Source organism: Podarcis tiliguerta, assembly GCF_965153285.1.
Source record: "Podarcis tiliguerta genome assembly, chromosome: 3".
NCBI classification, from domain to species: Eukaryota; Metazoa; Chordata; class Lepidosauria; order Squamata; family Lacertidae; genus Podarcis; species Podarcis tiliguerta.
The window spans coordinates 72640341-72664181 of NC_139536.1; the positions used below are offsets into that span (position 1 = coordinate 72640341).

At 40.3% G+C, this 23841-nt stretch overlaps 1 protein-coding gene across 4 annotated transcripts in view; it reads right to left on the minus strand.

The window, feature by feature from the left end:
* GRIK2 (glutamate ionotropic receptor kainate type subunit 2) overlaps nt 1-23841 on the minus strand; it is a 432204-nt gene that overhangs the window by 229269 nt on the left and 179094 nt on the right. For all 4 annotated transcript variants that reach the window (XM_083433428.1, XM_083433429.1, XM_083433430.1 and 1 more), the window contains exons 5-7: nt 19738-19919; nt 15160-15213; nt 11075-11248 (exon numbers count right to left, since the gene is read on the minus strand). In XM_083433428.1, coding sequence (XP_083289554.1) covers nt 11075-11248; nt 15160-15213; nt 19738-19919 — 410 coding nt within the window. The remainder of the gene's footprint in view (nt 1-11074; nt 11249-15159; nt 15214-19737; nt 19920-23841) is intronic.

Consider the following 23841-nt stretch of genomic DNA (forward strand, 5'->3'; position numbering starts at 1 on the left):
AACACAAGGGCATGCCTTTTCTGCAGTGACTCCCTATTTGTGGGGAGGTTTGGCTGGTGCCTTCATTACACACCTTTAGGTGCCAGGCAAAAATGTTCCTCATCAACCAGGCCTTTGGCTGTTTAACCTCCAAAACCCTTTTGAATGTGTTATGGGAGGGGGAATTATTGGTTTGTTTTTTTATCTAATTTTTATTATGTATTTTGTCTTTTTTATATTGTATTTTTATGTTGTGAACTGCCCTTAGATCTACAGATGAAGGGTGGCTTACAGATTAAAGAAGTAAATAAATACTGGAAAAGCCATTCTCTCTGATTCAGCCTAGAGCTGTCAATCACGATGGAGCTCTTTATCTGTGCCCTGTCCCACTCTGGCGTTTTTTCTCACCTCTCCTATCAACCCACCCTGCTTTCATGGCATTATGGTAAGCTAATTTTCACACCATCAAAAAGAAAACATTGCTTTAAAATAGGATGAACAAACAAACAACAAAGAAGAATGTCACAAAGTTATGAAAGCAGATTATATATTCTGTTATTAGCCTTTTCTGAGCTAATACTACAAAGGTGGTTCACAACTGAGTATGTTGCGTATTCACAAACCCTTTTGTAATAGGTGCCAAGTGGATACATGAGCTACTTTTCCACATTAAAGTGGTGCACAGAAGGCACTATATTTCTGCAGTTCCATGAGAGAAAAGAAAGATATTCTAAAGCTCAATTTTATATATGTTGGCAGGAGGTTACACAGCAGCAGGAGAAAACTGTCCCTACTTCCTGATGTGGTGCTTCCTCACCCGAAACAACCTTTTCCTAGATGCCTTTGCTAATTCTAATGCCAAAACTGGCTGAGCAGTTGTTACTGAGCAGTATCCCCAGAGGAGCTATTAAGTACAAGCAAAAGTCTAATAAACCTGATGTTTGGAATTCTGACAACTAAAATTCTCTCCTGATACTGCTTTACTTCCTACTGCTTTATTGACTGACTCTTTCTCTTGATCTCACATGTAAATCAATACAGGCTCCTGACACTCAAGCTACAACCAACGGGGGAGGGGGAAATCAGCTGCTTCGTAGGGCACTTTGATTCACAAAATAGACATTCAGATACTTTCCAAAAATAACATTATCAGTACCAGTGACTATATTGACAGAAGAACAAAGTAATATAACCTTTTTATTGCCTGCAACAGCACATGACTTTGAACTCACTGAGTCAGGTCATCATCTCACCAAAGTTAAGTATGTTCAATACCCATTGATTTAAATGAGAAAGGTAAGCATGAACTTAGCTTTCTCCCACTGAAATCAGTGGGACTTACTTAAATTTAGCTGGATCATATACTAAAATCCTACAAACACTAGCTCAGTTTGCATGGAATGTTAAACCAAACCATGGCTTAGCACAAACCTTTAAACATCTGCACTCCCAAAGAGAAGATAAAAAAAACCCTGGTTACAGTTTCTGGTATGTCTGGAATGAAAAAACCCATAAGCTCAGGTTTAGACAAGGAGCTGATCTATGGTTTAGCACATAGCGGTGCAGCAGAAGTAAGACCAGAAGAGAAGCTAATTGGCTCAGAGTTTCTTTCTGGGAACCCATACATGCATTGCATGCTGCTTGGGCACTGACTGTGTACAATGTATTGGACTGTGTACAATATCCTACCAAAAACCTACGCCCCAGCCAGAAAAGACAAAGTACTACTAAAGGCTGAGACAGAAAAAGAGCATAGCTGTAAATAAAATGTGAGCCTAACGTAAAAAAAAGTCAACATTGGGACACTACCTAAGTAACTAAGGCACAGACGATACATGTGTATGCATGTGATGGGAATGGGATTAATTGGGAAAGGGTGGGAAACAAACAAGTATAATGCTGGGTATGGCCCTATGAAGCTGAAACAGAAGCTGAACAAATGCCCCCAAACTCTTTGAAGAGACGGAACTTACAAAAGAGTGAAGGCTGTGAACTTTTGTTTGCTTACACATTTTCTATAGTTTAATGTATCACCACATATGTGGAAAGTAGTACACTTTTAAGACTACTCTCTCTCCCAGCCAGCACTGTGACTAAAGAGGGTTGGATAAGATTCTAGCCCTGCATTAGAGCCTAGATCTGTCAAGGAACAAAGTCCAGCTCTCCTCCTCCCCTCCCCCTGACATTCTACTTTTATGGTGCTGTAATTAATAACTGTGACAGTTTGGAGACCATTCAGTTCCACCCAACCCAGTCTATAGCAACTCATAGCTGTCTTGACCCAATCTTGATTTGGTAGAAACTGGTGCAAATTGGCCTAAATCAGTTCAAGATTCTGACAAATCAGTTGCATAGCCCTGGAAAATACTAGGTGCAGATAGTGCTATATAATACAACAATGTTCAAGAATATGAAAGTGGGCTGAGCTGATCCATGTTTCAAGATGCTAAAGGGTTTGTACAACGAAACTGTGAAAGGTTAACACTTAAGATTTCATGTCAAAATCTTGATCCGTATTTTACTTGTTCAGTTTTATTTCTACTGAAGAAAATAGGATGCCACACAAGAGAACTAATATCCAACAGAGCCAGCAACTTAATTCAATGTGGTCTTATTTATTTACTTCAGAGCCATTACTCTGCCAAGTTCAGGTCAGTCCCACTAGAGGTGATGGGCTTGATCCAGATTACAATGGCTGAAGTCTGAAGAGCTCAGATTCTAAATACACTAAATCCTAGGAAATCTTACAAGTAAACATACTTAAGGTTTCAAAGCTTAAAATAAACACAGAAATTACAGTGGATTGACAGATGCAGCCACATTCAGTTTGCTATTATTTCAAAATATCCATGCAGAATGCTTTGGTAAAAACAGAAGCATAGAACATAACTAGAAGATGTGACCTGCAACCTTTATTGCAGTAACAAACAGCACAAAATAAAAATAAAAAAGATTATGAACAGCAATAAAACACTTCCTCAAGTGGGCCTTGGAGAAATATCTGCAGTTGCCATTGCCAACTAACTATTCTTATTTTAACCTAAAATAACCTTGTCACAAAAATCAGTACATTAGATTGATTGACTATGTAGAGACAGATATTAAAAATGCTGCTTTAAGTGCATGCAAAATGTGACTGTGATAGAACCAGGTCATTGAAACAAACGGTCTACCCAGATGGCCAGTGACAATTTATTGTTTGGAATTGCTAAAATTAGCATAATAAGGAGAACACCAACAATTCTAAAAAGAACATAATTCTACCAATTTGTGTTTGTTTGTTGTTTTTTAAAAGTAAATATGATTTTGGAACATTTTATCTCCCTAATATATAAAATTATAAGGATGTCATCATCCTGAAGTTTGCTTGCCTACAAACAGGTGGTGCTATGAACTACAGTGTGGTGAGCTGTAGGGCTGGCTGATGCGTGAACCAGGCATGGAGAGGAAGAGGGATCCAGTAGATAGAGGTGCAGGTCCAGGTGATGGAGGACAAAACTAGAGAGGGTGGGGGAGTAGAACTAAAGATGTGGGTAGGAGAGTGGCCCAAGGAAGATGAGGGGAAATGAACCAGAGGCTGAAGATGCTGGCAGGTGAGCCAGTGAGTAGCTCAGGAGAGCCACAGATATAAGGTGAGAGTGGGGTATAAAGAGAGGGGGGGGGTTGGCCAGATGTAATAGAAGGTGGAAGGTGTGTTGTCAAGGTATGAAAGGAAGGAAAGTGAGTCAGCCAGGTGTAAAGACAGTGGGGTAAAGAAATGTGGAGGATTTACCTGTCCAGATGGAAAGGGAGGGTGAAGGGGTACAGGGTATTGATGAGTGAAGTTTGCCAGGATACCCTCCCTAGTATAATAATTGGTTGAACACACTAGCTACAATAGTCAGTAATGGTTAAAATGTTTCCAGACACATTTCATAATGCAAACAGACAGACAGTGTAACCTGTCAATGCAGGGAATACCTAATTAATTGTTTTGTACACTGGTCACATCATATATTAAAATAATTTGTTAATCAGAAGGCTTTTTTTTTTTTTTTTACAAAGTGCTTTTTTAAGTCCCAGTTCTACAAGTGGCTAATTTCTAAACTTAGCTATCTGTTGGAAACCAAGGCAACTTGACAGCCAGTTCCTCTAATCTGAAATTTCCGCTCATCCTCATACACACACACACACACACACACACACAACACAAGCTGTTATTACAGAGTGGCTGGTGTGAGTAAAGGCAGTTGTCCACCTGCTTAAAGGCACTCCTCCTGCTAATCTCCATGTTTCAGAGCTCAGATCTGAAATCCACAGCAGGTTCTGTCACATCAGCTCAAGCTGAGCCCCAAGATTTTATCCTCAAACTTGGCCCAAAGATTTCATAGTCCACAGACTAAAATGTAAGTGGCTTGTGCAGACTGCCATAAAATACATAATTAAAAGGAGCTGGAAGTCTAAGGAAGAAACGAACTTTGAAAGGCAGTATCAGAGAGGCTCTTTCTTCTGCCTCCCGTGTTGGCCATCTGGACATCACAGTTCCCTAGAAGTGCAGGGAGACAGGAGGAGGGAAAAGTCACAAGATAACACTTCCTCGCCTGAACAATCTTTAGTATTCAATGCTGCCTGTCAGCTTCTGCAGTGCACAGTGTCCACTGTTTGCCAACACCGTCACTACACTAACAGATTTTCATTCATTGATTTCTAAAGCACTGCTGGGAAAAACTCAAGTATGAAAACTGTGATACAAAGCCAACTCTGTGTGATTAGAGCTTGAAAGCTTTACACAGATTTTACGTGTTTACCAACGTGTTAAGAAGACGAAGAAGACACTCATTCTGAGGCCTAAACCTATCAAACACCCATTAAAATAAAACTGCATTTTTAGTTATTGTGGGATACTGATTATTTTTATTACTAGCACACCTGACCTATACCTTGTACCCTTGGCAATAAGGAAAATGTAGGAAAAATGGAAAGATGATGAAATGTGTATTTGTAGTGGAGGACAAGACAAGTGTCACCTAGCTATCTACTTAGATAGTGAGACTGAGGAAATGGAAAAGCAGACAGAAAAGGAAGGAAGCACTAATAAGTAAATGAGAAGTTGAGGGAATGAGGGCTTCACAGCCAACAGCAGAATGAAACTAAAGGAGTCACAGAGCTCAAGGGCCTGCATACGGTGTCAGCTGAACCAAGTGCCTCAGTAACAATGTGTTTCATATGTCCACATATGCTTATAATGATTTGACGGTATTATGTATCAGGATATTTATATTAGTACCCAGCTTCAGTCCACGCCATTCCTTCAACCTCCTTATGACAGCTTCCACAAATGATCAGCTACGTATCACAGGTGGCCAGCAAGGAGGAGTGGTACCACACATCTAGACTCCCATCATTGTGGTTCTTATGGGGGGGGGGGCAGACAGCAGGGTGCAGTGGCAAAAGAACTTGCACCATGCCAATCTCCTTGCCACATCCCCCTCTCTGTCTCCTGGTAAGAACAGTGCTTCAAGTGCTGTGTTAGATTCTACCCTATGAGGTGATATGTGGACAGTTACAAGCAGAAATTAGATCAGCTAGGCCTGACTTCTTAAGAAGTTATTAACCTATATCTTTAACATCAATTCTGTAGCAGGTTTTTTTAAAAAAAGTATTTTTAGACTACATTATTTTCAAGGGTATCGATATGTAATTAAAATGGTTGTTTTTCAAGTCCAGTAAAAAGAACTTGCATTCCTCAGCCACAAAATGAATATGAATATATCACAGAGCTTTGAATGTACTTGTGCAGAAATATGTAAATTTAGGCCAAAAAACTAAAGATAGTAGCAAGAATATCATATGGCTTAATAGTTCCATTTGCTCTCATATTAATCTTCATGGTATACTCTGCCGCAAGTCACAGTTAAGTATGCATAATTAAGATGACCTACCAAGCTCTGGTGCCTTATTATCATAGTTTTCCTTGCTAATTGCTTTTGCCTATCATCTGATACAGTTATCTCCTTTCATCTTATGTTGATATGAACAGTACGATTTCTAAATATTAATGTCATACTTTAATGTTCTCTTTATTAGCAGACTATGGTAGTGTAGGGAGGCTTTATGCTGGCTGGAAAATGCTAAAGTAGAAGGTCAATATAGAAGTATCCCCCAAGAAAAATGGGCTTATATTTTTCTAAGCTGCAGAGAGGAATTAATCATGATAGAGGCTGGTTGGCTGAGCATTAAGCCTCAAGTTCTCCTCTCATTTTCTTTATCTATTTTACCATTTTTTTCATTCTGTCCGTATCTAATCATGTTTACCAGCTCAATTTTTTTCCCCCGGAAAGGAAATATAATGAAATATCTTGGCACCTGAGAGCTGATCACAACAGAAATGCAGGGCACCATTAAATACACACAGGTAAAACTGGTGGGATTTGACAGACAATATATGATTGCTTAGGAGAAGAGGGATAAATATATCACTTCTGGTTGTAAATGACAACAAACAAATTAGTAGGAAAGGCGTAAAACCTGGACGTGCTGCCAAGAATCAATGTAAGCATGCAACATTCATTTTTTTAAAAAAAAATGGCATTACCCATGTAGATTCATAACTGCTTTATATGTAGGGAAATGTTAAGTTCTCTACCACAGCCATAATTATGTACCTTTTAAAGAGAAACCCCAATGATTTACTAGCTGCATGGTCTACCTATCTTTTCTCAAAAGGGAAGGAAAATGTAAAACGTCAAATTTATTTAGGGCTATGACCCAATGAATTCATTTGTATTGTTTTTTATATTGTACTTTGTGTGCAACACTGTTTACTGCATCATCCTTAGTGAATGGGATGCAGTTTTGCATAAGCTTTCTTTCATCGATAAACTTGATACACTGATTGTGAGCAGCATTGCAACTAGGTTGCAGAAAAGTTCCTACAAGGGTGATATACATACAAAAACAAATTTCCATGGATAGAAAATGTCCCCTGAAAATGTCCCCACGCATAAAGCTGAATGCTGTGGACAACTGTGCATTATACGCAAGTAAACTATGCCTGTGCTCCTATAAGACCCTGAAACTATTAACACAAGAAGAAGAAGAGAAGAGTTTGGATTTGATATCCCGCTTTATCACTACCCAAAGGAGTCTCAAAGTGGCTAACATTCTCCTTAGCCTTCCTCCCCCACAACAAACACTCTGTGAGGTGAGCGGGGCTGAGAGACTTCAAAGAAGTGTGACTGGCCCAAGGTCACCCAGCAGCTGCATGTGGAGGAGCTGAGACATGAACCCGGTTCACCAGATTATGAATCTACTGCTCTTAACCACTACACCACACTGGCTCTGGGGTTGTGTGGGGAAGCAACTCCTCACCTCCCACCCCCACACGATTAGGCTAATCAAGGTTATAAGCACCCATCACCTGTCAGGAGAGGGAGAACCATCTCACCCACTACACCATGAGAGGACCTTTCACATGGCCATGATGTCCTGCAACAGCATTATGGCCTCCACTTTGGGACAGGTGCTAGAGTTTACTGGCTAACCTTTTGGAAGAACAAACACTGTCCATGGAGATTAAAGGTTTAATGAAAATTGATTCCGTCCCATTTTTAAAAAATCATTTAATGACAGAAGCGGCCAGACTGTTCATAAAAATATCTAACCTTAATTTTGATTTGGTATCTTTCCATGTGTCCAGACGTCAGAATTTTATACCTATTAACACCTGGCTAAGTGACATTTAACTAATTGGCACTAGCTAAATGCACACCCATTAGGCAGATTTTTATGCTAATATTGTTCCAAATAAGCAGCCATCGGTATCATTAAGCTAAATCAGTTTCCCAGGAGACATGAAATTAAAACAAATTTCTTGATTTAGCATGTCCCAATTAAATTGGAAACATGCTCTAATAATAATTTATATTTACAGAGTGCATCCTAAACTGCTGGATATATTATGTATAGATAGTACCCCACAGGGCACTGTTCTTGCAATAGATTCCACTCACTGATGGACAGAAAAAGGATGCCCTTTGATACTGAAATTAGAAATTTCACTTATAAAATACATTATGAGATCCTGAATGGCCTCACATGTATAGAAATGGGTGCTTAGAAACACTGAGGTCAAGCCAACTAGACTTAACATTTTTTGCAGAGGTGAATTAATTCCACCTTCTTTAGAGGTGGCCAGATTAAAGAATATCTAGTTTCATACATGTTGTTCGAATTGCACAAACATGGTTATTGTTCACTCTTCATTTTCCTTTATATTCTTCCAATTGCTTTTAATTCTCCAGAAAACAGTTCTACTGAATATATAGAATTCACATTTTAATTCAAAAGTTATTTCTGGTTACAGCTCTATAGTTAGACAGCAGTTGGAAGCATGACAATTTCTCTGACTTCCTTATTAATAATGATGCAGCGGTTTAGATTTTCTAAGTATCATACCAGCATTGGCTAATTAATCTCTCAGACATGCTGTGAGGTAGATTGAATAAGTGTTTGTATACGACTGCAGTGGTTGGGGGAATCAGAGACATGACGAAAGTGTTTAAGCAATTTGTCCATGGCAAATTAGCTTGAAAATCCTAGTTGCAAACCATTTTCTTGAATTTCCATCAAGACTTAGGTCCCTAGTGGCAGCATTTTAGCTCTTTTCTGTCACAGTAATAGTGCTTCTTTGTTATAGCTGTAAGAAGAAAAATCCCCACCCCACCAAAAAAATAATCCTAATCCGATAAGATCTTGCTAAACCCTTTGCATTGCTTTAAGAACAGGGCAAGCACCTTGTAGGAAATGTTTAAAGAGTACATTTCATCTAGAACAAATTCAATGTTATATAAAAAGCCACTGTGTGTAAAAGGCTGGTGGCATTTGACTCTTCTCTAGTTGCCCCTGCCTAGTCTAAACAAAAAGTAACTTGGAATCACTTAAGTTTTGACACTTTAAGGGTCATGACTCAGTGGGAGAGCATCTGATCTCTGCATGTAGAAGACCTGAGGTTCAATCCCTCAGCATCTCCAGGTGGGGCTGGGAAAGACCCCCATTATGAAACCCTGGAGAGAGTCACTGCCAATCAACACAGACAGTACTGAGCTAAATGGATCAACAGTCTAACTTGGTATAGGGTTGCTTCCTATGTACTTTCTAATATAATGAGGCAAAACCAAACCTTTCTGGAATGCAGACATCAGAGAGCATCATATGCTTCCTCATAATAAGGGTAAATGAATTGTAAAGAAAGCACATCATCTGACAACGACAAAGTGCAACTGGACTCCCTCTGCCCCCATGAGATGAATGGACAGTTCATATGAAAGAAACAGCACTGTTCCACTACAATGCATCTCATGTCAGCTCCCATCTTGTTCTATAATGAAGAGCCAGGAGTGCAGGAGGAGCTCATCTGATTGTGGCTCCCTGGACTCCTTTCCCTACAAGAGAGACTTACAGCTAGTAACAGGAGAATAATCCATAACTTGTGGCACAGCAAAGCCCACTGGCTGCTGCCGCACTGTCAGCAAGAGATTTGAAGATAAGCTTTCGATAGCCAAGAGGAACATCTAACAAAGCAACTTTGGAAATTCTCCCTTACACCACTGCCACCCTACTTGCCCAGAAAGCGCAAAACATTCATTACTGTGCAGCTGAATAGATGGACTCAGATGATAGCTCCTAGGAACCAATTAAAGGGGTTAACTGAGCCATGAGACTTCATAAACGAATCCAATTCCTTTTTTCTTTATTTCCTACTATAGCTCAGAGATAAAGCCAAGGGAAAAATGCATAAGCTCTAGAATCTTATATAGTGACAAATGACTGTGTTAGCACCACCAATAATGGGTCTTTCTTTCAGACACAAGGAACTGCGCCGAGATTCCTATTGCCTTACAACATCAGGAGAAAAAGAGAACATGAAATGTATAAGCAATATAAGCCCACTGCATTAAACAAATGGGAATGCTCCCAGTGTTGACAATAACCCTTTATCTAGTAAGCAAAAGATTCACTTCCCCCCTGCTTTTCTTTTCTTTCTTTCTTTCTTTCTTTTTTTGCAAATGTAGAGACTTAAATGCTAAATTACAAAATCTTACCCTCTTTCAAAAACCCAATGCAGCAAAATATATACTGAGATTGAAAGAAGTCAAATCTAAAATAGAAGACTATACCAATGTTTTGGCACTGTGTGCATGTGTGAGGGTGCACCTATGTCCATGTTACCAGTGCAATCCCCATCAATCATTCACACCTATATTACACCTGGGGAAATGTGATATTTCCTCCAGATCGCACATTCAGTGCTGTTGTGCTTATTGTGTGGAACATAACTGCAAGAGTTTCATGGCCATCTATTAGATATTTACTGTGATTTAAATGAAGGATGGATGAAAACTCTTCTATTCCCCCATTGTCACCACCACAATATTCATGTACCCCTTAAGGAAGAGCCCAGCTTAAATTTTGAGAATGCCGCAAGGTGTGTGTGAAAGAAGGCAGCCCCCCTGGAAAATTGCTGGATTAGAGGCACCATTTTTTAATTCCATCACTCAGTGTCATTCCTGTGAAGCCTTCTAGGAAAAATAAAGGCAGCCCATACTTCTGTGTCCACATGCCAGTACTAAACCTTAACCTTCCAATCTTAGTAGTTTTGTTTATTTGCAGTCATCTGGCCATCATGAAAGTTTAACAGTATGAAAGTAAACCCCCATTTCACATCAGTAGAAGTTCACTCAGACCCAGATAAATTACAACAGAAACTTAAAAGCCAAATTTCCCTGGCAGATTACATGAAGCCTCCTAAAAACAGATCCCACAACCCTCTTTTAAAATATATATGTACTACAATGAAATTCTAATCTTAGTATCTGGTGCTTCCACAACGAGTTGCATGATTCAGGCCAAACACTCTGATATATACTTCATGTGATTTGCTCAGCTTCACTTCTCAGATATCACAGACTGAGAGATGAGGCATCTTGTTGAAGACAGCAAAATAAAGCATTGAGAAGGAAATGTGTAATAAAACCAACTATACAGCTAAAGGGAAGGTTGAAATTCTAAAACATTTGTAGGTCCACATGAACTAAACTGTAGATTGTGCTCCTACCGTCATAAATCCATCCAGCAAACCTGAATCAGGCTTTGGAGGTGCTTGTAATCGTTCCATGGACCACTTTTCAATGATGGATGCCACTTGGCTGTTTTCTGTATTCAAAATCCTGAATCCAGTCATGTTAACCCCACTATACCGATATGGCTCCACATCAAGAGCAAAGAGGTCCTGAAAGAAGAGAAGAAAGGATGGACTTTTATAGTTGCTATGACACATCCTGAATCTTTTCCATTCAAACAAGTATTTATTGCCCTCTCCAATGCAATTATGGTGACTTTAGAATAATAAACAGTGCTCAAAAAGTCCAGAATACTGTGCATTGAATTAATTGCTAACAACGTTACATGTACATGAAAATAAATGACTAATTTATACTGCTTCTGATTACCTACATCTGCACTGAGAGCCCAAACGAACCTGAATAGCCATTAACAATATGCGGAAAAGTCAAGCAAAGTCAGTGAGCTGCATACTCCATTGTTTACTAACATTCCATAAACCTGAATTAGGCAAGCTTTTCTGCTTTAATAAGCCTGTTTTCAGTGGTTTGTCAGATATCAGATATTATATGCAGGAAAATAATAGAAACAAATTTTCTCCAGTGCTAAAATCTACAAATTCACAAGCAGAACCATATTCCCTTTTTTTGCAACATTCTGCCACTCACAAAATTGTCAGTTGTGTGAGGGAGAATACCTGAATAGGGCTACATACAGTGATACCTTGGTTTACAACCATAATCCGTTCCAGAGGCTGTTTGTAAACCAAAACAGGTTGTAATCCAAGGCGCGCTTTTGCCAATGGGGCCTCCCAAAAAAATTTGTTCATAATCCAAAAAAATTGGGTTGTAATCCAAAAAAAGGTTGCAAACCGGGACACACACTTCTGGGTTTGACGTCTTTGTAATCCAAAACGTATGCAAACCAAGACGTATGCAAACCAAGGTACCACTGTAACTAGTTTGTTCAGCATAGATATGGAAAACGGTTAACATATCAACAAAATAAAAAGAGTGCAGTGAAAGCACCTGCTTGATTTCAACAGGCAGGAATGTCCACTTCTATTAACTGGACAAAATTTAGCCTTTGTATGGGGAACTGTGAATTTTTACTTTTCTTGCCAAAGGCTCAAATTTTGTTATTAGTTTCTGAAGCAGCAGTGCTTTGGCAGGGATCAAACAAGATGCACTTATTTATTCAGTAAAAGGCAAGGAGAGACGGACAGACAGACCTACCAGTGCACACACTCGCACACAGAGAGAGAGAGAACGAGAGAAGGCACAGCAGTAGCCCCCCTCCCCTTCCAAGACAGTGGCATATGATTAATTGTTCATTGTTAATGCAAGAACCCAAGCTAATCTCAGAGATAGTTAACATTCCAAATTCCAATTAGAGTTTATAGTATCATTTTTCACAATGTGACTAGGTCACGTAGATGCTTCTTCTGGGTCTATGCTACAATGCACAGTGACTTTCCAAAACACTGAGCTGCCCTTCCACCTTTGTTTTAAGACACTATTTAGTTGGTGGGGGTGGGGGGGGGGAGAAGAAGCAGTAAGAATTATACAGTATCACACAGCTGAAAAGTGCCAAGACCTAATTACCTATCTGGCAAGATATAGTCCAATCACACATTAATCTTCCAGTATACATACCCACACTACCACATATACTGTAGTTTGACTCAGTCCATCTTCCTGACTATAGTGTTTTAGAAGGAGAGAGCAGAAGTGAATGTGCAAAAGTGGCTGGCACTTCTCAATAACAATTTAAGAGATAGCATGACCAAGACATGATAGGTGGCGGCAAATTTTCCCCACAGCATAGGGAAATAGGTTTGGCTAGGTTTAGAACTGCTTGAAATAATGCCCCAAAGTTCTCTCCCCCCCCCCCCCCGACTTTTTAAATTTGGGTGGCTTCCAGACTACCTTGGACAATAGCATAAATAATTATGTAATTTAAACACATTCCTGTTTACTCAAAACTATAATAAATATGCACAACAGTTCAGAGAATTAATGAGCTATTACATTAGGCTCCAAATCAATCATGGGAAAGTACACTTCCAAACAGCACAGCTAAACAGCGTGACTAGAAAATTTATTGGACACGACTTTCGCTGTGTCAGGTAAGAAGTAATTAATAAAGCAGAGGAGCCAAAAAGTGATAGAAGTTACATGGCTCCGCTGAGCATAAAAATCTATCATCTCCTGGCATGTCCCAAATTATCCTCAGTTGTCAACTGCTGAAGTTTACATTCAATTCTTCAGGGGGGCAAAACACCCACCCTCCCACCAGCCTGCTCCCGAGACCTAATTAGCAAATGGGGATACGTAATTAGTCCAGAAGCCTGATCATGAAGTGCAGAACTTTTATGGCATGTTTATTTTATTATTTATTCGATTCATTTATGGGTTGGCCTGGCCCCTTGCTCTTTCTTCGAAGGAACTCAGAGAGACAGACTTCCAGCAAGCCAGTTTACTAGGCTTAGTCCAATCAGCCATAGAACTGCCTTCTTGCCATTATTTTGGGCTTAACCACCACTCAGGATCTCCAGCAGGAACATCCAGAAGAAATCTGTGCCAATAAAGTATACAGCAGACGGCTGACATTTACAGCAGCAGCATCTGAAAGTGGCTCATTTTGAAATCCACTTTAATCTGCTAGGCTTCTCTCTCCCCTCCACTTCACAGACATATCAAAACCAACAAATGCTGCTTGACAGCAGAAGGCTGCTAACTGGAATGAGGATGCATGTCCCTTTCTAGTCATCTCATTCTTTCCACACAATACAAGCCTCATTGGGTGCATGGGACTATGAGCTGCCTTTTGCCATTGGTATCTCTTCCTCATGACTGTCTACATTGACTGGCAGCGACTCTCCAAGGTTTCAGGTGGAGTTCCTCCCAGCCCTACCTGGAGAGGCCAGGGAATGAAGTTTCCACATGGAAAGCAGATGCTCTACCACTGAGCAATGGCCCTTCCCCACACAGGAAGGAATGCTCCATCGGACACTCTGGATGCAGGCAGAATTTAAGGTTTCAAATGTGAAAACCCTTTGAATGGATCTAGAAACTGTTATGTACTGAAGTTCTCACCCTGGGCCAGCAGAGGGATACTGTAGATAGTTATGCAAATGAAGGATCGAAAGTGATGCTCAGTGATTGGATAGTTTTAGAAAGTTGCAACAGTTACGTTGTTCTGGAGCTCTATATAAGCAGGCTGACTGAGCTCCTCAGTTCAGTTCTGAGGAGTCTGAATCTGAATAAAAAAGAGCTGTTTGAAGAATTGCTATGTCGTCTGATATGTTCGCCCACAACTTAACAGAAACTATTGCAAAACTTTCAGGATTGCTGTTCTGTTTCCTATAACGTACATCTATTAAAAGCCTAACAACTGCATTTTTCTGGTTGTTTGTGAGCTCCAAGTCCTGCCTGCATGTTGGTGAGTTCCTCTAAGGGTGTGGGGCAAAAACTGGAATGCAAGAAAGCTAGAATGCAGATTTTTGGCACAATCTCATTATGACTTAGGGAGGCAAATGGTTAGAGACTTTCCTCCATGCTCCTGTCTATTCTTTCCAAGTGGCTACCAGATTTACAAAGGGGACTAAAGCTATTCCTATTCAGATAGAACTTCCCCCCATCTAATTACAAGAGCCAAAATACAACAAGCTGTCTAAAAACCCAAAACATTCCCAGGTGTTGACAAACACTTTTTTACTGCAAAACAAATAGGATCAAACAAGTCTCCAAAAAGAAGGGAGAAGTGATCTACTCGTTCTGAACTGCATGCTGTGTGTTTCTCCAGAACAAATACGTAACTGTCTGCAAAACTGTAAAATCAGTTCTGCCCTCCACTTTCGTCACAAGGAGTGTCAGTTTTCCAGAATAATACTTACGAACATTAATTAAACCATCCTCCAGAGCTTCCGCTGCAACTTATCAAAATCAAGAGGAGAAAACACTCAGTACTTCTTTCTCTTCTATTCCTGAGAGACCACTTTCACTTTGTCAAGGAATATAATTAAGAAACCAAAGGCCTTTGTCTGAGACCGCCAGCAGATTCCTATAAGCTACTTACCAATGTGGTAAAGATGTAATGATAGTATTCTGTCATCATTCCCATTGCTAAAGCCTAAAGGGAAGGGGGGGGGGAGAAATCCAACACACACATTATTATTATTATTTTAAAGTTACATAACATTGCTTTTAATATTTCTAAGGTTACACATAGCATTGCTTTTAATCACACCTATATGAATAATGAAAGGCTCTCTGAAGAATACCATTGGGATGAAACTATAGGGCTGGAATCATATTAAAATTAGGTCAAGCAAATCATTCCTTAGCAGTTGGAGCAGATTACTTGCTATTAAAGGAATTTATGAAGCAAATCTGCTGATAGAAAGATTATTAGTGAACTGTTTAGGGCTGCAAATGTGAAAGAAGCTTACAGTTTTACATATTAATGGGAGCTTTCAGTTGCCAACCAAAAATCTGAATTGAGAATGGTTCCATTAATTGTATTTATTATATGTCTTCACCAGAAAGGATGCATAATGAGAAAAATGTAGAGTTACTCCAAGTGAACAATATTACTCAATTAAAATGGAGGTTGAAGGCTGGCAGCAAACACAGAACACTTCAACACCCTACCCCACAAGCAGCACTTAAGCTTCAAGCACTGCAGGCACATTTTTAAAGCATTAATGGCTCATATAAAGCACCAGGGCTACTTTCCAACTCCCCGGTGTTATTTCCAAATCTTTCTAAGCAGCACATCAGCTTCAGCTGTGCAGTTTAGATTTTCCATAATCATTTCTCAGATTAATAAGTGAGACTGAATCTAATGTTGCCGTGGTCAGAACTAACTTCCTTCATCCACCAAGATGGTGTCATGTAGACAAATGGATGAAAATAGGAAGAGCTATTGTGAATATATGAGCTGAAATTGAAGCTAAATAAATCTGTAAAGAGGTACACAAAATAGCGTTGATGAGTCTTGAATGACAAGAGTCAGGAAGGCACCTTGCTTCATCCCTGTGACTGAGTCACACCTTCTCTCTGCAGTGTTTTCCCTCCGCGGGGCAGACGGGCAAAACAGAGAAGAATGCCTGAAAGATCACCAAACAGGGCAGCTCCTCAGAGGAATTAAGGCTGTTCTGTTCAATCAAACAGAAGCACAAAGAACAGCCTATCTCAGGCCTTGTTTATCAAAAGAGAACACTGATACAACAGGGCAGCACTTTCAGCCCTGCTGCCAAAGTCCTGTGGTTCTTACTTCATTAGTTTAGGTTGAACACCTTCACAGCTCCCTGAGGCTCCCTGCTGCAGCCTAAACATGTGAGAATCTGGGGAAATTGGTGTGACCTCAGAGGCTGGGGCTAAAAGCATATCCCTGAAGCCTCACTGTACCCATCTGCTTTGTTTGGTAAGTAATCATAGAATTGTAGAGTTGGAAGGGACCCTGAGGATCATCTGATCCAACCCCCTGCAATTCAGGAATATGCAGCTGCCCCATACAGGGTTCAAACCTGCAATCTTGGTGTTATCAGCACCACGCTTTGTTGCTAATAACTTTAATCTTCCGATATGGATTTTTAAGAATTAAGAGGAAGGGTTGAAAAATCAGCTTCTAGGACTGCTACACAGTGATGGGAATGTACACCACATATAGATTAGGGGTAGGGAAGTCTATTCCATTTTGTACCAAAACCCCAGAGTGGGCTTCATTCTCCATTACAAACATGCAAGTGCATCAGACTGCCACTTTCTGGCTCTTAAGCTACAGCAGAAGGAAAGGGTAGGTGGGCTAGAGGTAAGACGCAGTCCAGTCATACCCCAGGAACACATTAGACCCCTGGCTCACAAGCCTCTTAAGATTTCAACGGAGAAGGCGAGGTCAGAAAAGGCTGCTAATTTGCTTGCTTTGAGATTCCAGAGCATAGCTGCAGCAGAATTTTTACATCTTTTTCCCCACATCAAAGACCTTGGAGCATGAGAGGGGGCAACTCAGAGCAGGCATTTATGCTATGCCACCTCATGCTCCAAGGAAGTCAAGGAAGAGAGCAGTGTTTCTTCTTCTCTTTTCCTACACCAGAGGCTTGGGGGAATGCAAGGCTTGGTTCTAGACAACACCACTAAGTCTTAAAGGCAACTTGCATAAGATGTGTGAAAATAAATAGGAGTATTAAAATGCAACCGCCTTCATCTGGTCCTTTGCCAGCTGAATGCATTGCAGTGCTCTTCATTGCAAAATATATGTAGCATGGATTCAGAAGATGAAACTCTCATCATGCTGTTACACACATAATCAACTCAAATACGGGTGGCAAGGTATGGGGGCACTTTGCATATCAGTGCCGAAGCCTAATTTTTAAAAAGACACAGACACTTGTGTTATTAAATGAACTAGAGTGCTTCGAGTATCAAGAGGGAAAGAAAAGAAATATTTAACAAAAGAATTCATATGCAAAAAGTGCACTCCTAAGAAAAGTAAATCCATGGCTGCATATATTCAAGTCAATGTTCCTGATCTGCTCAAGGAAGTAGCCTGAGAATTGGTTTTGTATATTTGGAGCATTAGGCAGAACAAATCCTAGCCATTAATAAGCAAGATGGGAAAGAGATAATTCAGCAAAGAAAATCTTTTTACTGTGTAAAAGAGATGGGAGTGATAAAGCCAGGGTTCCACTTTGCTCTAATACTTATATAGTACAGGGCTGTTTTTGCTGACAGAGAAACTAATAAAAGCCACAGTTGCTGCTCACCTACAACCTATTGGTCCATTATAAATAATGCAACTTGGCTGATGGACTAACTTATTGTTCAGGTTGCTGGGTTTTTAGCTAGCACAGAACTAGTAAACACTCTGGACTCAAGTGTTTTAAAGCGTATGAATATTCAAACGACATCAGCAATTTTTGTTGCACTTTTAGGCTGTGATCCAACAAAAGTATGGCTTTGATCTTAACTTTTTGATCTGTGAACAGAGGCAGAACTGCTGAGAGGATCCCTTCCATGAGCACAATTCTCCTCCCATGAACAGACTAAAAAGTTAAGATCTCACCTGTATTTATGAACACAAGTAAGACCACGGGACAGAGGAGACAAAGAAAGTTTTCATTAGTTTCCATCTCCACTGCTCAGGTGGTTGAACAATGGCAATCTCCAAACAAAAGCTTCAAGAAAAGGAAAGGTGCACATATTTACCCACCTCTTTGCAAGATATGAACTTCTGCGCTAGAGCAGACTATCATGTCCAATAAACAAGATATCATAATAAAACCAAGATAATGCACATTTTGTGACTTTGTGAATAACTATTTTGTAGAAAACACCAAGACTTAGGCTGACACATGATTCAGACCCAGCCCAAATAAATCTGTCCTGCTAATTTGAATGAAGGGCTTAAGGTTTACATTGCTCTCCTCCAGCAGTGTCACTCACTTCGAGCCCAGGTGGAAATAGTTCTGCCTTCTAGTGGGCAAATCAGTATGGGACCCAGTTCACCAATGTCATGGTGTGGACCTGTTTTCAAAAATACCCTTACCACATACAAGGCACTCTGGAGCCTGCACATGTCCCAATATTGGGTCTATATTATAGACCATAATACTTTCTCAGTGCTTTTAGGTTCTGACCTCCTAGAAATGTTCTCCTCTTCACTTGGAACTCTCTGTGGTGCCAACATTTTAAAGTACTGCTGTTGCTATGATGTGACTGGGGAGAGGTTCTTGGTGAACGCTGACCACATCCAAACAGATGAAACTGTGGAGTGCAAGCAATCTGACCACACCAATTTAGATATATTGAAGCTTTACATAACAACGATCAGAAGAAGAAGAGTTGAAAATAAATCAGGAGGTTTTACTCTAGGGTAGCAGCCTGCCAGACTAAAGTAAACAATCCACGTTATTAGAATACTTCTGGTAGCATATAGAGGCACCTTTCCTGCATATTATGGTTTGGAATTCAAGAGCCATTTGAGGAATGAATGTTTTCCTTTTTCCCTTGGTTTGCTTTTGGCATGGGTTTAATGCAGGGACAGGAAACCACATATTTGTTTCTTTGCCTTCTTACTTTTATATCACACCTCTATATCGCAGTCTCCTATCCAGGCATAGATCCAGACTTCAACAAAGTGGTGGCCTCATGTGCCATCAGACTGCACCCTGGAATGATTGAGAACTACATTCCCTCTAGGGCAACCTGCTGGGGTCCATATACTAATCAATAGATGGAGCAGAAGACACATGGGACACCAAACCAAAGGTGGCTCAGGCTACTCTCTTTTCTGCCACCTCTGTAGGCTGTCTTTCTGATTCTCTCCCCACCCGCATGCACTATAACTCTCAACTGCTCCCCACCCAGCAGGCTGCTGGAGGAACAATAGATTGCTCTTTCCAGAGGTCTGAACTAATCACTGACAGAAGGCTTTTGAAACTAGGGCAAGGGCTTCATGAAATTAGGTAGAGGGCCTCGTGCAGCACTAGGGGCCACAGGCTGACCATTCCAGAGTCAATGTTTCATGTGCCGTGACAATAACTCTGGTCACTGCTAACGGGGTTCCATCATCATAACTAGGTTTCCCAAACCTTCACTTCAATACCGTCTCTGGCTTACCTTAGTGTTGTAGTTAGGAAAGGGGTGTAATTACCTGTTTCAAAATGCCTGCTGCCATTTCATGACTGCAGTCAAAGATGACGTGGAATTCCTTGCCTCTTTTCATCTCCTTGAGCAAGGGCTTTGCATCCTTTGTGTCAGCTGGTAACTGGCGGATTTTTAGTCGCAGGTTGTACCGTGATGGAGCCTTAATAAGCTCTTGCAATCGAATGAGACCTTTTCAGCAGAAAAAGAGACAAAGGAGACCCAAGGTTAAGTTGTTGAAGCGAAAATATGATCTTGTAAGAGCAGCTGGATTCTCCCCCCCCCTTTTTATAGCTTTTACACATTCAAATTTTCCTCCATTTTGCATTCACTAGCATGTGAATATGGAAATTCATGTTTAAAAATAAAATCCCAACTCCAAGCAGCTTCTCTGCCTCCTTCTTTCCTAATATTGATAGACAGTAAGCAGCCTGAGTTCGGATTACCTTCTCAGATATGGACAAATCTTCCTTATCTGGGAGTTAGGGTATTTTCTACTGAAGAATATGTAGCAATCCTCTAATTCACTTATACCAGTGTGCTACACTAATAGTTTGTAATCACACTAGTTACTCTAAAAGACTAATCTATCTGGTTTTACATGCAGCTTTGGTTTTGTAGACCAGCATGGACACTCACACAAAAAATCTGCACCAGTGTTCTAAATCAGTTATGGGGGTTGCCTCATTCACTACAGTCATTCATTCATTAAGTTCTGCATGGAAGGAACTTCGGTCAACCCTGTCATAACATATTAAGAGGTCTTATCATGTCGATTGACTCTTTTAAGTGGAAAGCTTCTATGCCAACATGTCTCAGGAAGGTGAGGCATTTGCATGGGCAATCAAAATAGTAAGCCTCTTTACATAGATTGCACTAGTCACAAGGACCCCTTGCCATGGTGTGTGTGTGTGTGTGTGTGTGTGTGAGAGAGAGAGAGAGAGAGAGAGAGAGAGAGAGAGAGAGAGAGATGGTCCATAACAGCAGCAGAATGATTAATCAGGTCTTAGCAAAAAAAAGCATATGATGCATAGTAACAATGCTATAGTATAAGGTGGGGCCATGCAAAAACAAACACTATATTCATATTGCTTAATTCAAAGTATTTGCTTTTGTATATGGTTTATGTGCATAGTGAAAAAACATAATATATATAATAAAATAGGTTTGAATTACTTAAATTTGAAATGTTACTGTTTCTATGCCTATAGGTCAAAGTATAACTCTACTATGGATTGATACTCTGTACAGCTAATACTCTGTACAGATGTCTCTATTTTTGAAAATGATCAAAATCATACTAGATGAATGTGAGAAATGGCTGAAAAATATTTTAGTTTTAAAAAAGAAATACATTTCCATCACAACACTCTTAACAGATTTTAGCACCCATTTGCTTTTACTATTTTGAAAAAAAATAAGCATGACTGTCCAGGGCACTGAAAACTATTTTTAGCTCACACCTAAAAAAATAAAAAAGGCAGGAAAAAAGGTTTTCACACTAAGCTGCACAGATTTTTTTTTACCACACAGGTTTTTAGAGCAAAATGCTAGCGGGAGAAAATCAGGAACGTTATGTGAAAGAATTCAGCCCATGTTATCTGAAAGCACTTTAGCAAGTTTACAATACAATGGATTTGAAGTGGTCTCAGTCCAGTTCCTAGTATAAGTGCTTTCACACTTCAGTGAGCCTAGAGCTAACCATTAGACATAACCAGACATACTTTTTTTAAAAGAAAGAAAATCAATCAAGAGAAACCTCAAGCTATAGCTTAATGCAATCCATGTAGTTATTGTCATGGCCATTGGCAATATACAGTAAGATCTACTGACTACTGAAATCCATGTAGGCAAGTGCTGGGGCACTTTTCTACTTGAACAAAGATGGACTGATCAAGGTGGTTCAGGACAGTGAGCACAGACCTTCCAAGTGTCTTTATTTTCCAGGGACAGTCCTGGATTTACAGAAGCCATCCCAGTTTCCAATTTGATCCTGGAATGTCCCACTTTTCCTTTAAAAGGTAAAGGTAAAGGACCCCTGACAGTTAAGTCCAGTCGCAGATGACTCTGGGGTTGCGGCGTTCATCTCGCTTTACAGGCCAAGGGAGCCGGTGTTTGTCTGCAGACAGTTTTTCTGGGTCATGTGGCCAGCATGACTAAGACACTTCTGGCACAATGGAACACTGACACCAGAACAGTGCATGGAAACACCATTTACCTTCTGCCGGAGTGGTACCTATTTATCTCCTTGAACTTTTTGGCGTGCTTTTGAAATGCTAGGTTGGCAGGAGCTGGGACGGAGCAACAGGAGCTCACCCCATTGCGGAGATTCGAACCGCCAACCTTCTGATTGGCAAGCCCAAGAGACTCAGTGGTTTAGACCACAGCACCATCCTCATCCTAGACTTTTCCTTAGGACCTCCCTATTTTCATAGGAGAAATGTTGGTGGGTATGGAGTTATCTGATCCCTGAGCCATCTGAAGGCAGCCCTCTATAGGGAAGTTTTTAATGTTTAATGTTTTATTGTGTTTTTTTATATGTTGGAATCTGCCCAGCGTGGCTGCGGCAACCCAGTTAGATGGGTGGGGTACAAATATCATCATCATCAAATAGGACGTTCCTATTTTCATCTGAGAAATGTTGGAGGGTACGTTCTTCACTTTGAACCTCCTGTTCCTTCCAAGGGTTTCACTTAACTTTTTACAAACATTCACAATCCTAAGCATAGTGGAAGTAATGGAACAAATCTGAAGATATATTGTGTGTAAAATAGGAGGAACTTATACATACTGCAGAAGTAGCAGGGAGCTTTTGTTGATATCATATCTGGCCTTCCAATAAACCCTACACACGCTATTTCTGCAAAATCTCTGGTGTTCTAACTGGCACTGCCTGAGGCTTCTTCTACCCCTATTGTTCCCACGCAGTTCCTGTTGCTCAAGGCCCATATTACTCAAAGCACATGGTACTGTTATCTGTAGAATCCCCTGCCTACTGACATATTAAACTCACTCAATCCCAAGAGTCCCTTCAGTCAACAGCATTCCCACTCCCAAACAGCCGGGAGTTATGCTGTCTTGTATTGCTGCCATAATTCTACAGGTAATAGATTCAATTATTTTACCACAATATATTTTCTAACCGCAGAGCTAAAAACAATGTATAATTCATCCACAGTAACAGGTTAGAGGAATGAGAGACTGTGAAATGGGGAGGGAAGGAGGTGGAAGTGTTACAACATATGCAAGAGCTTTTTGTTAGAAATATAACATCAATTTAGATGATTGCTTGACTACAAAGACTTTAAAAACCCTGGGGTAGAAATCCCCTCGAAAATTAAAGTAGCACTTTTAACTAGACTGAAGTAAGAGGTTGTAAAATACCATTTTAAATTCCAGAGGGGAAATAAATGGCTGCATATTTGATAGGGAGAATTACTATAAGAAAAATAAAATGTACCCTTGTAAGATGAATTGCCGCTCCAAAATCATTTTTTAAAAACAGGTTAGAAAGAACAGCTGCATAGAACAGGGGTCTGTTCCCTGCCATTGTTTCACCATATGTGTCTCTTTCTGACCCTTTAAATAAGCTGTTCCTCCTCTTTAGGAGTAACTGTGCTTTCAGCTCTACAGCTCAATGGTTAGAAAAATGTGTGAATAGTAGCTCTTTTCAGAAGCTGCCATCAATTTGACTTTAAGGAGAAATAGGAGGAGCGGTTTGCAAGCGCTCCAGCTGGCAGCTTCTTCTAAAGAGATCAATCACATCACCTCCTCTTCATGCTCTACTTCCACCAGCCCTGGGAAACAAGCATCCCAAATTTGCTCCAAATACCCAGGTCTCCTGTTCAGCAACCTTACATGCCACAGCCATGCCACCTGGCCAGCCTGTCAAGCTATTTATCATTCTCATTAATGCTGTACAAGAATATTTCACATACAAACAAAGTTGCATTTTCTGCTCATCTAAAAGCCATTTCTGCACCAGTTAAGTAGAAGTGTTACATGAAAGATGGACAATCTATGGCCTTCCAGTTGTTGTAGGACTCCAAATCCCATCAGCCCCAACCAACATGGCCAATGGTCAGGGATGATGGGAGCTGTAGTTCAGTAACAC